Consider the following 18,653-nt stretch of genomic DNA (forward strand, 5'->3'; position numbering starts at 1 on the left):
TCATTTTTGGGTGAACTATCCCTTTAATTTACACAGCGAACAAACATAAAAATGAAGGAGAATACAGAATGACATGGAAAAAATATTTTCTCCCTCTCTTCTTCTCTTTCTCTTTCTGGTGCTAATGAAAGGCATTGTGTTATCGAAAAGACAACACTTGAAGATTAACTGCTGGTGAGTTTGACAGGAGACGTACGTGTTTTGAAAATCTGTGTGCACATGGAAGTACACGCAGCACAGACTGGGTGACACGCTTTGTTGTATAACGAACTTAGCAGAACATTCCCCCGCCTTGCATTTCTAAGCACACAGAGCGGTAAGGGAGATATTAATCGTCTCCCGGTGATGAGCTTGCCATCAGAGAGAGGATGTGACTGTTGGATGAATCAGCCAGTGACTCTTCTACCTCTTACACACATAATGAGCAACACACCTCTAAATGTTTAATGCAGCCAGTAGGATATGTGGGCTGCTGTTTCAATATGATGTAGATTAGCAGCTTTGAAAGCAGAACCGTGTCGATGTGTAGATGACAATAATCTCCGCACAATTTACAGACAGCAAGTTATTTCTGCCATGTCCCACATTCCACAAACAGAGCTGGTCCACTCAGCCATCCAATTTTAACAGATTTATAATTTAGAATCTTTGCAAAAGTATAAAGGGAATCATGGTGTCATCATTTGGGGGCCATTCACACAAAATGTGTTTTTTCATTTTAAAAATGTGATATACGTTTAAGTTGAACTATTTTTACCTTGATTGCTGTATCTTTTGAATATGTCATGCACAAGATGCTCCTTCACTAATGGAACTTCTAACGCCATGTCCCACATTCGTTAATCAGAGCTAGTCCAATCAGACAATTTATCCAATTTGAACAGATTTAAAATCAAGAATCTTTATAAAAGAATTCTTAGTACAAAGAAAAACTTTGGCACAAAAAAATTATGTCATCATTTAGGGGCCATTTACACAAAATGCATGTTTTTGCATTAAAAAAAAACATGAAACGTAGGGAAGTGAAATGAAAAAAAATTCAAGGTCTAGAGACACGTTGGTGAACTACTTTTAACTCTTAAATCTATAAATTACAGAAACGTCTGTCTGTGTGTCTGTCTGTTATTCGCATATCTCTCGAACCGTTAGTCCGATGGATTTCAAACTCGACAGGTGTCTCGCTACGGGCATGAGTAAGTGCAGTACCAAGTTTGACGTTGTTTGGATTAGAAATGCAAAAGATATCGTTAAAAATACCAGTAAAAGAAGCACTTAGAAGGTTGTGGTTTAAAAATAAACATTCTGACATTAGAGGGTTGTATCCACTGATCTATATAATGTCATTCTATATAGATCAGTGGTTGTATCGGTCAAAGAAGCCCCAAGAAGTTTGTGGTTTAAAAAAACATTATGACATAAACACTCTGTCAGCTACACTGTTTACTTCTGAATATTATAGTTTATTCACGGCCATCATTTGTAGTAACCTATTCACAAACTGTTTGCTCAAGCGTAGCATTTTTCGGAGTTCACTGTGTAGCCTGCTCCCTGAATCGTCGCGCTTATTCATTTGTGGATGTTAATTGAATCTGTAAGTCACCTACACTGTTTACTTCTGTATATTATATCTATCTATAAATTATGGGAACGTCTTTCTGTCTGTGTGTGTGTGTTATTCGCATATCTCTCGAACCGTTAGTCCGATGGATTTCAATCTTGACAGGTGTCTCGCTATGGGCATGAGTAAGTGCAATGCCAAGTTTGATGTTGTTTGGATTAGAAATGCAAAAGATATCTTTAAATATATATCGGTAAAAGAAGCACACACTGGCTTTTGCCGCTCTAGCCACTCTGGCTTTTGACCCTCACAGAGAGGGTCGAAGAAAGAGTTCACTGTGTAGCCTGCTCCCTGAATTGTATAGTTCAATTTTCCACATTTATTGTATGTCATTATGTCAGTATCAGTATTTGCTTTCTACCATGCACAAATAAAAATGTCACTGAACTTTTGCTGTGTAATTGTAACAATAAGCACTCAAACACACCAAACCAACAATTACTAAAAACACACACAAAAACTGATTTTGCACGAGCACTTTGCACTGCTCCCTGAATCGACGCGCTTATTCATTTGTGGATGTTAACTGAATCTGTAAGTCAGCTATGCTGTTTACTTCTGAATATAATATTTCATTCTGGTGCACTTAACGTTATCGCTACTGTGTAATAGTAGCCTATGCTATTCACCAACTAATCCTATTTAATGCGTTCATAGTCTCTTTCACGGGTCTCTTACATCATTTGTAGTAGCCTATTCACAAACTGTTTGCTCAAGCATAGCGTTTTCTCGTGTTCACTGTGTGCTTTCTACCATGCACAAATAAAAATGTCACTGAACTTTTGCTGTGCATTTGTAACAATGAGCACTCAAACACACCAAACCAACAATTACTAAAAACACACACAAAAACTGATTTTGCACACAAAATCTGATTTTGCACGGGCATTTTGCACTAGTATTTAGAATTGTCAAAGACATCAATCTAGCATGTTTACATAAAAAAACTATAGAAAATAATTTATGCATTTGGAATACAAATATGCAGTCTGTGTTAACTGTGCAATCTTTTTCACCCTCATGTCATTCCACTATCTTGTTCAATGGAACACAATATGACATTTTGAAGAGTGCACTGGATGAGATTTCCCCATGCAATTAAAATTAATGGGGAGCTTTCATGCTTCAAAAAGGATGCAAAAGGACCATAAAATATCTTAAATATATCAGAAAAGTCTTTAGAAGTGGAAAAGGAATAGTTTGCCCAAAAAAATTCTATCATTGTGTATTTCCTCAGAACAGAAAACACAAGTCATGTGACCTACTTTTATGATTCTTTTATGTTGTTGGTTTTTCTTTAGTTGAGTTTCTTAAAAAAAGCCACTGGTCACTATCTAAAGGCCAATACTGGTAACATTTAAAGGCCAATTCACACTGCACCGACAGATAGCAACAGGCACCTTGTCTGTTTTGTTTTGTTTTCTGGTCAGCCTGTCTATGTCTGTTGCCTGACGCAGTCTGTTGCAGTCTCTAACTCTGTGCACTTAGAGATGAAGTTTTAGGAAAACTGTATGGTCCGAAATACTGTATATCTCCATATTCTGAGCAGAACAATAAGGAAACAAAACAGCTGTTTGGCTCCAGGAAAGACTTAGCCTAAACTTAGGCCTAGTTGGTTGTCATACTGATGTGAGTTGATGGCTATAATGAAGAACAGTCATAAATTAATAGACATGCCCTCAACAACACAGCATCTCCTGTGAGAGACCACACTTTAGATCACAACCTTAATTAGCACATGGGGGAAATTTAGGTCAGTTTAAGCACAGGAGCGAGGGTTTAGCCATGGGTTAAGGAGGGTAATTAATTAGTCACATACAGATGCTAAACAGGCTCATTAGTGAAAAGTGACTGTTGGCTAAATGACATGTGTGTGTCTGTGCATGTGTTAATAGTTGTGAACATAAATACAGATAATAAATGAACACAATCCATGTTGTGAAATAGTTCATTTCATGGTGTGTGGCTGTAACAAATGCAGCTCTGATATAGGACACAAAACTGAGGCCTCCACGAATGTAATTTTTTATAATCTGTCAGATTATTTCTATAATCTACGGTGGCCCAGTAGTGCACAACACAACGAAATTTAAAAAGCAAACATAAGTTCACAAAACAGCGAAATTAAGCCACAACACAACAGAATGAATCCACAACACAAAGAAAAATGTACAACACAAAGGAAATAAGCCACAACACAACGGATATAAGCCACAACACAATGGAAATAAGACACAACACAACGAAATAAAGCCGCAAAACAACAAAATAAAGCCCCAACTCAACGGAAATGCTCCTGACCATGAGAGGGCTCTCGGTAAAGTTAGTTTTCCATGCCACTGTTCTATAGAGTCGGCAGTCTTAAGATATCAATACCAGGATTGGTTTTAACAGTATATAACCATTGTATATCGACATAAAATATTAGGCTACTTCAAAATCACCTAACACTCTCAGAAAAAAAGGTACGAAAGCTGTCACTGGGGCTGTACCTTTTTAAAAGGTACATTTTTTACCTAAATGGTGCATATAGGTACCTTAATGGTACATATTAGTACCTATAAGGGACAAATTAGTACCTAAAAGGAACAAAAGTGTACCTTTTGAAAAGGTACAGCCCCAGTGACAGCTTTCGTACCTTTTTTTCTGAGAGTGTACATGAATTAGCTGCGTATTTATACTCGAGAATGCTTTTACCGAAGCAGGCACAGTGCATGATCCCTAAGGGAATGTCTGGAAATTCCACCAAGTAGTTAAAACGTATAATTTATTATAATATAATTTGATAATTAAAAATAAAAAACATTTGGTAAATTGAAGAATTACAGAAAGGTATTGGCACAATTTCACCTGCAATAAGTCAGTCTGGTCACTAGTAACCTACCACAAGCTTTGAAACATGAAAAAAAAACTTTCAGGGAATTACAGTAATGTTTTTATTGCCTCCGCCGAAGTCCATTAATACCTGACAATAGACATCTCAAAGGGCATTAACCCGCTTATACCATGGTCACTTGCCAAAGAACACATTTTTAAAACATTAGTTTAAATTTTAATTAGTTTTATAATCGAAATCTAAAGTTTTTACAAACAATAACTTGGTTTTCCTGGTTACGCCTGAAGGTTTATTTACTAGGTGTCCTCTATCACTTTTTAATGGACACCCTGCAGCCAATCAGAATCGAGTATTCACCCAGACCATGGTATAATACAAATTATACGTTTTAACCACTTGGAGGAATTGGCAGACGTTCCCTTAGGCATCATGCGCTGTGGAAGCGCATCAAAGCATTCTATAGTATAAATATGCAGCTATAACGCACATAGGTGATTTTGAATTAGGCTAATAAATGTCGATATACAATGGTTAGCTACATAGTGTTAAAACTAATCGTGGAGTTGATATTATTTTTTAGACTGCTGACTCTATAGAACAGTGGCATGGAAAACTAACTTTACCGCGCTCCAAGAGCCCTCTGGTGGCGGGAGCATTTCCGTTGTATTGCGGCTTTATTTTGTTGTGTTGTGGCATTATTCTGTTGTGTTGGCTTATTTCCGGTGTGTTGTGGCTCATTTCCATTGTGTTGTGGATTTATTTTGTTGTGTCGTGGCTTAATTTCGTTGTGTTGTGCACTTATGTTTGCTTTTTAAATTTCGTTTGTGTTGTGCACATGGCCGGACTTACCATTGGGCTTGACTGGGCTGCAACCCATGGGTCCCGCCCAGTAGGGGGCCCCCTCCCTTACCCGTTTTCGTTCGTTTTTTTTGTTCGGTTAACTTGTATGCCAGTGTAACAAGTTAGCTCAAGGGGAAATATCAATAATAACTCATAATTATCAATTATGATTAATTACTAATATTTGGGTCAGTTAATTGGATTAACTTGAGGTAGCTAAATTAATATTACAATCAATTAGCCTAATCAATTCCAACGAACGCTTTTGATTATTCATTTATTCTAAGAAAAGCGTATCTTTCATGGCCACCGAAAAATAATTATTTCTTAGCATTTACAGCGCTTAGAGTATGTAACAAGATCAAGATTGTAAAACTTTGTTGCAAGCAGAGAATCAGAACCAAATACATTTTGTGCACAAGTTTTATTAACTAAATCACAAACATAACTAAACTAAACAAACATACATACATTCATATACTGTACATGCATAGGTAAAATGATGAGTAATATGGAACCGGAAACAGGAAATGGAACTATGGAAAAGATCTATTTAACTATAAAAAGAACCATCAGCTTATTATATTCAGAGCACCTCATTAAATCGATACTTGCATGGTCTGTGCAGTGGACGCAATTCTTGAAGTGGTTGAAAATTGAGTTTGTTGATAGGTCTGTGAGCGTCAAATGTCACTGTACAAGTTGCAATCGTTTTCTTCTCTGCTGGATGGAGAAGATATAATGAACTTGCATGGTTATTTCGATGCTGTTCTCATGGATGGAGTGCAGATTGTGGCCTGCCGGCAGGACACACAGAGCAAATGGTGGGAGATGCGATGGACTTCTTCTGTATTGAATGAAGACATTGAACTCCTGAGGTTGTCCTTGATGCTGTTGTGGTTGAGAGAGTCCTCTCTCTCCTGAGTGAGCACATGGCTGTGGTGAGTCGAAGCCTGCTGCCCTGGGGCCTGCTGAGGCCACGCTGGACAGCACGGCATCCTGAACGTACCGAGAAGCCAAGAGTTGATCGTTGCAAGAGTGATGGTAAGGTTACAGTTTTCTTCTTGGTTGGATTGAAGAAAAGATAGTCTGACTCCCTTTGGCCTGCTGGGGCCCTCAACCCAGCAGTAGAGGCCAGAAGAGAAGAGGAGAGGCGGGTAAAGTTGTGGATTTGTCTCTAATAAATAGGGATGGCCCGATACCAATACTGGCATCGGGCCGATACTGTCCTCATATACTCGTACTCGTACTCAACGTAAAAATTTGCCGATACCACGCACCGATACCACGTACATTTTGCGAGCACATCTCTTCAAACAGACATCAGTGGAAAGTTTGTTCAGTCGGATGTCAATGGCAAAGAAAATAAAATGAGGCATGTAGCTTATTATTAACGTTAACTGACGAGAGAGAGAGAGAGAGAGAGAGAGAGAGAGAGAGAGCGAGCGAGCGCACTTCTGTTGAATTCTCTTGATAGGCCTATGTCACACTTCCTGCTTCCGGAACGCGGAGTAGGGATTCAGAACTTCCGGTCAACAGTATTTCTCCATAAGGATTTATATTAGAGGTCGACCGATTCATCGGTTTTGCCGATTAATCGGCACCGATAGTTGATTGGTGGAACTATCGTTATCGGCAAAAATACACACCGATAGTTTTTCCTGGTTGCGTCCGTTGTTGGAGTAACACAGTCTCACCCCCAAACGTCACATACTGACGCGTCTTGACCAAACGGCAATATACGACGAAAAGGGTACCCCTAAAACGTCCGTATGTGACTATTCGGGTTATGGGTAGGTTTAGGTATGCGTTAGGGTACCGCTAAGAGGCGCTGCTGGTGCGCTTATGTCTTCGTCTCATATGGACGTTTTAGGGGTACCCTTTTCGTCGTATATTGCCGTTTGGTCAAGCCGCGTCAGTATGTGACGTTTTGGGGTGAGACCGGGCTGGTTGGAGCGGCTGAGAAGCGCGCGCTGTCATTCATTACACAGTAAGAGAGAGCTGAGAAGGCTTTGCTGGCATCATGCAGTACAAGAGCGGCCTCTAGAGGTGTAATACAAACTATCACTGATGCCTCGTGTTGTTTATTTCGACACGTGATGCTGCGTGCTGCACTGAGAGCACAAGCTGCGTGGAGAGCGCTGATATCAGATGCGCGTTTAAAGCACCGACAGCTAAAAGGTATTTTTTCATATCATTATAAAGCGATTAATTTGTTGACTAAATGCTGCATTAGTAGAGAAAGAACAGCACGACAGTTTGTTTGTTTGCCTTCGAGGCTGAGAGGACGCTAACATTAGTAGTAGCCTACCTCAAGCGGTTAAAACACTGGCAAAAATAAACTAAGTCCGACCCGAATGTTTAATGTCACAATTGTTAACATCTATTTGCATTAGTTTATATCCAGCTAGTCACTTTTATGCATTAAATATGCAGAGAAGTTGCATATTTAAAGCTAGAGACGTAAGATAGCAAACTAATATGTTCATACAGCCGACAGAAACTAAACAAATCAGAAAAGCATTCGATTTCGGTTATTTTCTCATCATCACTTTAATACATATTTTATTATTTTGATTAGATAATCATCAAGTGTTTATAAAATAGAAGCAAAAGTGTGAGACTATACATGTAATATTTATGTCATTTCAATGCTCTGGCGTTGTAGATATTTAAAGTTGGCCATCTTTAAGCATGACAATGGGTTTATATGAAATGATAACACTTACAATAAAATTCCATATGTAACATTAACTATGGTTAATAACTGCTGTATAAGGATTGTTCATTGTTTGTTTGTTAATTAACATGTACTAATACATTTTTAAATTAAGGTTTTTATTTGTTAACCAAGTTTGTTTACCATTTGTTAACCATCAAACTAACATGAATGATCAAGGTGCAATTTGTTTTTATCCAAAATCAATTTTAAAAACTATCGGTTGATTAATCGGTTATCGGCAAGTATGGCCCAACCTAGCTATCGTTATCGGTAAAATCCACTATCGGTCGACCTCTAATTTATATCATCAGCCATAATGTCTAAACCATCCGAGGTAGACTGATCAGGAGCTATGAGGTTGTGAAACGAAGGTTTGAATCTTTGCTCATTTGCAATGGCAGCTGGATTGGTTTCTGATGACGAAACTAAGAAAGATTCTTGTAATACTAATATGTTGCACAGCTATCGGCATATCATGTACACAGTCATTTCGATCTTCAAAGTACCAATTTATAGAGACCAAACATGGTATACGTGAGGTTACGTTGACCGTTGGTTCTATAATAAAATACATAGTATCAAAGAGATAATAGTATCAACAGATAATAGTATATTAAAAGACACAACACAAGACAGTAAATCATTCACAAAATGTTGGAATGCATGTTAATTTCATGTTAATCAGTTCATCGATAAATGCAGGGTTCGAATTACGGGGGAGCTAAGGGGAGCTCGGCTCCCCTGAAAAGGACCTGGGCTCCCCTGAAAGCCTACTTTGAGACATTTAAGGGGAGCTCTAAAACACTGTCCATTTTTTGTGTCGCATATAGATTTTGATTTTCTGTATTCAACTGCACAAACCAATGGCGAGAAAGCAGAAGTGCGCGATCCAATAGGAGCGCTTGGCACCCTGCCAGACTCTGCGCACCAAATAGAAGAGTATAAATACAGAGAAAACTCGCCATATGACAGATCTAATCGACTGAAGCGAAAACACCTGACGTGAGAGAAATAGCACGGCAAGGCAACGCAGTACTCGTTCCCTTATCTCTAGTCTAAGGTAACCAAGGTTACGTAAGTAACCAAGTGCGTTCTGTACTGTTTACTGTAAACCTATTGTTTTAAATGCCCGAACATGCACCAAAAGCGTTAAAGTCAGTCAGGGAGGATCGGAAAATAGGGCTCCCCGAAAGCCACTTTGTAATTCGAACCCTGGATAAATGAATGCAGGAAAGTCTGTTCTGATGTCTGTATTTCTTGTGAGCAGGGGCTCTGTTCACATTGCAAAGAGTCATAAAACCAACTTATCTGATCTTGCCCTGTTTGGGGGGATGGGGCCACAGATCCCAGAGTGAGCTCTAATTTGTTAACCTATAACAAATACTTGTGTCTGACTTGTCTCAGTCGTTACACCAGATATCCAGAAATTATTAGGCTACTTTAGTTTTGTACACATTATCATGTTAATTAAAATCAAATGCATTTTGTTTGATTGACCACAATATTATCATTGATATTAGTATGAGAAGGGCACTTTTGATTAATTTTTGAAAAAGGGCAGGGGCTCGAGCACCCAAAGCCCCCCTTCCTTCCAAAGACTTCCTTTTATTTGGTCATAATAGCCATACACCGTGTATTTGCATCCTGATGATTAAATTTAAGAATCTGACATAAGAGGACCGATAGCTATGACAATGAATTTAAAAAATATTGTTTTCTCTTGGCTTTATTATTAGAGTTTTGATCTTCTCTCAACCGAGAGAGCACATCCTGCATTATATTGTATTATAATGACTAAGCTATTTAATATTAGCCTACCACTAAACTTTGACTTTAGGCATGTTGCATATTAATTGTCATAGGAACCTCATATTTTAATTTGTGTGTTATTTGTGCTACTCCATAATGATGTTTGTAGCGTAAGTATAGGGCCCAAACATAAACTCAAGCCCAGGGGCCCCCAGCCCACTAAGTCCAGCCCTGGTTGTGCACTACTGGGCCACTGTAATAATCCATCTTTATGTCCTTATTTTTGAAAATGCTTCTCTCAACTAATGCACAGATTCAGTCTAAAATAAGAAAATACTATCTTTCAACAGGGCGATAAGAGCTGCCAGTTTAAACTGATGGGCTTTTATACTTGTTACGGGCATGTAATACATCTTCATCTCTGGCCAACAAGTAGACGCTATCAAGAGATGAGCCCATTTTAGGCAATTATACCCCAGCCTGCACTGATGGGGGTGATGTCGTGGGGCATGAGAATGATGGGTAACTGTCAGTTCAGCTGTCTAGTGAAAAATGGGATCCACATTGTGATGAAATATGTGTTAAGCAAGCAAACTCCATTTTGAAGTGACTGTTTGTTTGTGGATGATAGAAGGCTATATGAGTGAAAAGAAAAGAAAAGAAAAGAAAAGAAAAGAAAAGAAAAGAAAAGAAAAGAAAAGAAAAGAAAAGAAAAGAAAAGAAAAGAAAAGAAAAGAAAAGAAAAAAAGAAATACAGAAGAATGTAGCACATCCAGGACAATGCTACAAATCATGACCAACCTGGTCAAGTTAGCAAATGTCCTTTTTGTTTTTACCACTCAGAGTATAGACTATAGAATACAAAAATAAAAATGTTGCATAGGAATGTCATCACCTATACTAAAGACTTAGATTGTTTTAATGAAATCTGAGAGCTTTCTGTCCCTCCACTGACAGCTATGCAACTGAAACTTCAAAAAGTTCAGATCGTAAAACTAATCCACATGAATTGAGCGGTTTATCAATACCGGAAAGTGTGATTATGTTCCAGTGATATATGTGCGTGCATAAGGCATGGATTTTCTCAGCACAACTATCTTTTATTCAGTCTAATTAGATTTTTGTTTTTCCAATAATTATTTTAGGTTTTTGGTTTGGCTCTCCTTTGTATTATTAAAAGTAAACATGTGAGACCAGTAGCAAGTAACATTTTTAAAGGTCTAATGAGTAGGCTATTTCTGCAGAGGTTCTCAACCTTTTTGACAATAAGTTTTGTCATTTAATTTAAATATAAAATGCAGTCACCCATATGTTTTGAAATGTAATTTATAGCTCTTAAAGTAGGAAATTTAATTTACAGTAAAAATAGTCCAAAATTTCTGAAGAGACTCGATCGCTTTATACGATGAATCGATTGAATTTAGGCTTTTATTCACATATAAACATTGATCAGAGAACATAAACAAACGCTCAACCGTGCTTGCGCGATAACAAAACACTTGTGGAAGTTCAAAAGCGCTGCGTAACACACAAGAATGAACCTCACTAACGTTAGTTCTTGCACGTCAAGCGAACATGCTTAAGCTTCTGTTGGTTTACCACAAGTGATGTGTGAGTTGATGAATGTTTACATGAATAAAAGCCTAAATTCAAACTGTTCAGCATATAAAGCGATCGAGTCTCTTCGGAAATTTTGCACTAAACTGTTCAATTCATATTACTTTTACGATCTTTTTAAGTACTTTTTGAAGCGTCAAAGTTTCAGTTGCGTAGCTGTCTGGAGGGCCAGAAAGCTCTCAGATTTAATCAAATCATGTTCTGAAAATGAACTAAAGTCTTACGGATTTGCAATGACATGAGGTGAGTGATTAATGATCATTTTTGGGTGAATTAACCTTTAAAGCTAAATGTCTTGATACCCAGTCTGAGGGATTTTCATTATGAATTTAAATATTTTTTTGCCTATTATCTGTCTAACAATTAAATACTGCTGGCAATAGCATCCCACAATTCCCACCTGACTCTAAAGAGAATCAGTGTGGAAAATCTGATCACAAACTGCTCGGAATTAATGAAGTAACGTTATACAAGATAATTCTTCATTTAATAATATGATTGATGCTAAAATTATATATCACACAAACATCTGAATCATTTCATAAAATGACCTGTGACTGCAGCTTCATCCGAAATGCGGGTTTTAAGTCAGAGAGTAGGACATTAACCCAGTCGCAAACCCATTTAAACAGGCACCATTAAAACCATTAACACAAATTTGTAGTCACATTTGTAGAAGCAGAAGAATACAGAACATTAGTGCTAGGCCATTATCACAACGAATCATTTACAATGGTTAGGCCTAACGTTACATGCGCAAACATCCCACCCTGAAAAAATACATTTAAAAAACAAGTCACTAAATAAAATTGTTCAAAACAAGAATAACAAATCAACCATGAACTTACCACTGAATTCTTCATGGTGGACTTCACCGTAAATCCCTCCGTTTTCAGTTCTTTTTTAGCCAAAGGTTCAAAAGCTCTCATTTTCGTACACATCGCTAATTAATCAGTTTCAGTTTAAAAATACCAATACAAATTCATAGGATAACACCGCACGGAGAACGCCAGCTAACTCATTGGTGTCGCATTAGTGCTCGTCTGTTTGGGTTGCCAAGGACTCACTTGGAGACGCGCTGCGGTTGCTATGGATGGTTAAAAAAAACCCGGATGTTCATCTTGCTATGGAAACAACACGCACTCCGTTGTCGTTTATCAAACGTCATTTAAAAATAAAAGGGAAATGGGAAATTATAGTGTAGCAAAATGATAATCAATACCGGAAAGTGTGATTATGTTCCAGTGATATATGTGCGTGCATAAGGCATGGATTTTCTCAGCACAACTATCTTTTATTCAGTCTAATTAGATTTTTGTTTTTCCAATAATTATTTTAGGTTTTTGGTTTGGCTCTCCTTTGTATTATTAAAAGTAAACATGTGAGACCAGTAGCAAGTAACATTTTTAAAGGTCTAATGAGTAGGCTATTTCTGCAGAGGTTCTCAACCTTTTTGACAATAAGTTTTGTCATTTAATTTAAATATAAAATGCAGTCACCCATATGTTTTGAAATGTAATTTATAGCTCTTAAAGTAGGAAATTTAATTTACAGTAAAAATTATTGTATGTTATGTTCTTTTTTTAAATTATATATTTTTTTAAACGCATTTTGTACACTATAGCCTAATAAAGCCTTATAAGTTTGGAAACTTCTTTTTTAATAAATAAATGCAGAATTCAAAAACATTTAAAAACTCTTGACAGATATACATTTTTAAATAATTTTATATTGATTGATCTCACTCCCCTGAGGTTGAGAACCACTGTTGCAGTTCACCTTGGGGCCTCCGTCTCCCTCATCACAGTGCCTGAAGGAAAGATTCCCAGTTGCCCTGCTTTGATGATGGCACCGTGTCCATCCTGCATCATGAGCTTAAGCACTGATCCTGTATCCTCAGGTTTACTAGCACATTGTCTGTTAAATCTAGAGAGAATTCCACTGTACTAAATCATTCCACTATAAGAGTTTGGCACTTTTAATCTCTGGTGTGTCTTTGCCTCTGGACTCTTCGCAACAGTAGGCTACAGTAATTAATCTTCAGTGTGGTGTGCAAGCAGTTTCTCTGAAAACTCCTATTTGGTTTTTATGACTCTGCCGAGGAAGGAAATGCCGTGTGTGTGTGTGTGTGTGTGTGTGTGTGTGTGTGTGTGTGTGTGTGTGTGTGTGTGTGTGTGTTTTTTGAGGGGACAATTTTGCAATGTTATGCTACTATTAGAGCCATGCATTTGTGATCATTTTAATGCATAAAAAATCTTTTACAACACAAAAACGTTAAAAGTCCCTTGTAACCAAATCAAGTCATGGTTTTTATATCTGCCATCTTGGTTTGCCTGTCCAATCTAAACGACACATAGTGGATAGTTTCACATATTTTTACTGTTATCATGTTGTTTTTCCATATGACATTGCTCAAAGAATTGCCCCCAGACACAAACCATTAGATGCTGAGTGCGTGGGCCTCATTTATGCCATTCTCATGGCACTAATGATGTGTATGTGAGTGAGCCCCATTTTGATGTGCCAAGGACTCAGTCCCACTGCTTCCGCCGCACACACATGATATGTAATGAGTAAACAGCCGACCTTCATCTTCATCATCACGGCCTCCGCTCGTGTTTGATGTGTGTCTCATTTGGCCGCTTCTCTCTGGGCTGATGCAGCATCCCACTGACACAGGCAGCAATTAGACAGCGATCACCAGAAAGTTTGGTGCTGCAGGACCATTAACAGAGGAAAATGCACGCCCCAGACTAACAGAAGCAGGAGCTGGGCTGGACACAGAGAAAACAACCGACAGGACTAGTCGGATGTGCCAATCAGCATCCCCCAAACGGCCCATTAGGGCTGCAGGTTCGAGTTTCTCTGCAGAACAGCCACAGCCTACGACACATAAGCATCTTGACTGTCAGGAAGTGAAAATGTGCGACAGTAACGAAGAGAAAACGGAATAGTAAACAAAGCATCTGAAAGCACATCTTTGTAAAATTCATCAGCACAAGAGTTTACTTCAGATTCACAGAGCACGTAGCAATATTCTCTCAAGTTCGGTTTCATTGTGTACTTGTCTTTTCCCTTCCGCCACTTGCATTTGCTGTTTTGTGAGAGTATGCAAATAATTCAGAAGCTCAAAAGCAGATGCAGCCACCTTACGCATCATATTCTGGTGAATATCTGCACTATAGTGCAAGATCAAATGCCACAGAGTTAAAAGTAAATATATGTGTGCATATATTACACACACCACCTTTGGAAAGTTTGTAATCTGTAAGATTTTTTTAAGGTTTTGGAGAAGTCTCTTATCCTCACTAAGATTACTAGCAGCTTGCGCCAGCACAAACTCTCTTTTGGCATTAGAAAACTACTGTCAAGATTTACTAAAGACACTCAGAAAAAAGCGTCTGTTTTGCCGCTGACTTTATTGCATGTGCATTTATAGGAGTTTCCCTTTCAAATGCAAAATTTAAGGGAGGAGATATGAATCATGCCAGGTGATTTACTAAGGTGTTGTGTAAACAGCCCCTAAATTGGCATAGTATCCTTCTGAATTATAAAAGCCGTTTTAAGTCAGTCTTCTCTTAAAGGCAGTGAAAAACAACACACTCTTTAGATAATATTCCAAAGATCAGATCCATACAGCAATCAATACCCTGCAGGGACATATTAAGGCCTTGTAATTTGTTTTGTTTTCTGTTGTTGTCATCCATGGTTGGCCTGTTTTAATCTTTTCTGGTGATTATTTGCTCATTCTTTCCAAATCCAGTCTCTGATCCGACGATTTGCCTGAGAATTATTAACTGAGCTTAATCTAAATGCCGTAGAATAAAACACAAATTTAGTCAGGATTTTTAATCAGATGGGGCTACTTTCTTTAACCAGTGAATCCCACGGAAAAACTGCTTTTAACAGCACATGAAATCTACTATTTTAGTCTATGCAATTTCATTATTTTATTGCCTTTTTCTACATGAAATGCTATATGAAACTCATTTTTCTTTCATAATGTAATGAATGAAAGAAACAGGTTATTCAATTAAAAATAAAGTTGGATGTGACTTTATGTTATCCATCTGGAATTAATTAGGTGGTGAAATTTGCCACCTAATCACCAGAACCAGAATTTGCCAAAATGATGACGCAGCTATCTGACTATTGATTTACAATATCCAAATGCCTGCATGGCATAAATGATTTCAGCAAATAAAGTTGATTCAGGTGAAGACGGAGTTTTTGTGATGAACATTTTTATGAAAATTATGAAGACAAACATTTTTGTCTTAAGAATTACATTCACTAACAAATCATTCACAATAAGACCAGGAAGAATATTTGTCAATTTTGATTCGTATTGACTTTAAAGAGTGATATTACCTGGTGAATTTCATTCTCTGACAGTTTGAGATATTCTGTGGGGTCCACTATATTATTTCATTAATCTCCATGGTGACTGGCACATGTGTTCTCCAGGTTAATCTTCAGATCAAATGGACCTCCACACATATTATGTTCCCTTGCGTGACACCTGAAAGTTTAATAGCAACAGACTGGACTTTATACACTTCAGTAGTACCTGCGTTTACTCTAGAACACTGTGGGAACTTTGCTGTTGTGAAAACCCACTCATATTTTCGAAACAACTTTAAATTAAGACAAAAATGTGATGCAAAACTTTCAGACACTTACATGTACAGTAAGTTTTACCATTAGAATTGTGTATGGCTGAAGACAGGTGTAGTATTCTCTCTCTCTCTCTCTCTCTCTCTCTCTCTCTCTCTCTCTCTCTCTCTCTCTCTCTCTCTCTCTCTCTCTCTCTCTCTCTCTCTCTCTCTCTCTCTCTCTCTCTCTCTCTCTCTCTCTCTCTCTCTCTCTCTCTCTCTCTCTCTCTCTCTCTCTCTCTCTCTCTCTCTCTCTCTCTCTTTTACTCCTCCCTCTCTCTCCATCTCAGCAGTCTGAGCAGACAGCATTTAAGTAAAATATTATTAGCACCTCCTTGCAATCACACACAGCAGCAGACTCTATTTGCCCAGCGCACAGGTGAGAATGGTTAACAAAATGACCTCCTTTCCCAAGTGAAAGGAACAATCTGGCACCCCCAACCAGAGTTGTGGGCCCTTTACCCTGGCCCCTCGACAGGAGCCGATAAACCTCTGTCCTGAACACTATTTCTAAGGCTAGAGCCCCATCCACAAGATGCCTCTACGTCCTTAAATGGTCTGTTTTCTACAGTTGGTGCACAGTTAAGAGTGAAGACCTGACGTCCTGTGACATTTCACTGGTACTGTCATTCTTTCAGGAGCTGCTGGATAAGGGTTGCACCCCTTCCACGCTCAAAGTCTTTGTGGCAGCCATAGCAGCTTTCCTAACTCCTGTGGCCGGCCAGTCCGTAGGCAAGAACAGCCTGGTTGTTCGTTTTCTGAAGGGGTCTAGGAGGCTAAATCCGCCCAGCCCTATCACGGTTCCTACATGGGACCTGTCTATGGTCCGCAGGGCCCTCAAGGGCCCTCCCTTCAAAGCCACTCAGCTGGTCGAATTATGGCCCCTTTCGCTAAAGACCGCTCTCCTGCTAGCCTTAGCATCGGTCAAGCGAGTGAGTGACTAAATTTGTAATACTTTTTTAATAATTAATACTTCTATCGACGAATGTATTAAATTGATCAAAAGTGAAAGCAAAGACTATAAATTGTTACAAAAAATATATATTTAAATAAATACTCTTCTTTTGAATTTCTATCCATCAAAGTACCCTGAAAAAGTTAATTTCGGTTTCCACAGAAACATTAAGCATCAGAACCATTTTCAGCTGTGATAATAAGAAATGTTTCTTGAGCACCAAATCAACATATTAGAATGATAAAGGACTATGCGGGTCTGAAGACTGGAATAATGGCTGCTTTGCCATCACAGGGAATATTTTAAATTGCATTTTAAAATATATTAAAAATAGAAAACGGTTATTCTAAATTGCAATAATATTTCACAATATTACTGTTTTTACTGTAGTTTTGATCAAATAAATGCAGCCTTTGTGAGCTTAAGAGACCTTAAAAACATTGAAAACTTGTGCTGACCCCAAACTTTTAAACAGAATTGAATGTTTTGCTTAATTAATAAGCAAGAAGAGTACATACTTCATAATGGAGTTAGCTACAGCACTGCATGATAAACAAAAATATATCAGAAGTAGAATACTAGCTATGAAATGTTGTAGTGATTTTGTTAATAAATACCAGCTGCTTTGTAATGCACAACCTCATAATCATGTCTCAGTCAAACTGTTTAAAGTCCTTGCTTGTGCCTGAATTAGTGTTCACAATCTTCTAATTCACATAGGGAACTAGGCAGCAGAATGACTCCAAGCCAAAGAGATGGAGAGGGACAGCAGATGAATATGAAGAGAGAGTGAGAAAGGAAAAAATGGGCTGTGCTATATTCTGAGCTGATATTTCAGCATGTCAGTGTGGGTGTGGGAGACAAACACATGAAGAGAGAAAGAAAAAGCTTTAATATAAAGGGAATAAAGCAATACTCTTGTAGGTCACATCCAGACTGTACAGAATATCCCACTATTCTGACACTTGACCTTCACTCTCCTATCTCATCTGGATAAAGCAAGCATTTAAACTTTGTTCTCCACGTGAAAGCACCAGACCAAAAAAAATAAAATAAAAAAATATGTATGTATCAAACATATATGACCTCTAGTGTCTCCTCGAACTCTATATCTCAGCAAACACACAGAGGAAATGAGATCATTAAAAAAACAAGGCATGACTTGGACACGGTACACATAAATACAGATACACATACAGTAGGGCATTACTAGGCTGAATATTTGCAGTGAGTGCAACAGAGTCATGAAATAAAATAGTGCAGCCCCTCACACAAGCCTCAAGAGAATCTCCATTGAAAGACAAAGTATGTTTCAGTCGTTTTTATGACAAAACCTCATAGAGCCAAGAGCTTGCGTCAGATCACACTGGGATTTTCATTTCAATCCAAGGCAGGAGAAATAAAGAGGAAGAGTGTTTCAGGATTCATGCACTGTATCAGCTTTCCCAGTATAAAGTGCTTAGAGGGGAAACGGTGTTACCCAGGAAACCACAGGAGAAAATATTTTTTCTCTTTTTTATTTTTTCCCCACACTGTTTACCATAGCGACATAGAGGTCTCACACTTGATCTGTCTTATCTTTTGCCAAGAGGTCACAGGGTCAAGTTCATAATGGAAGTCATACTCATAGCTTTGTGTGTGGAACAAAATACTCTGTGCAT

General features: G+C 38.1%; 1 protein-coding gene across 1 annotated transcript in view; it reads right to left on the reverse strand.

Moving 5' to 3' along the window:
- Positions 1 to 12,323, reverse strand: part of pacrg (PARK2 co-regulated) — a gene marked incomplete at its 5' end in the record, with an annotated part of 113,271 nt that extends 100,948 nt beyond the window's left edge. Inside the window, one exon of the mRNA XM_081348084.1 lies at positions 12,231 to 12,323. Within this exon, the coding sequence (XP_081204210.1) occupies positions 12,231 to 12,323 (93 nt within the window). The remainder of the gene's footprint in view (positions 1 to 12,230) is intronic.
- Positions 12,324 to 18,653: the final 6,330 nt, after the last annotated feature.

Source organism: Scardinius erythrophthalmus, assembly GCF_964197995.2.
Source record: "Scardinius erythrophthalmus genome assembly, chromosome: 19".
NCBI lineage: Eukaryota > Metazoa > Chordata > Actinopteri > Cypriniformes > Leuciscidae > Scardinius > Scardinius erythrophthalmus.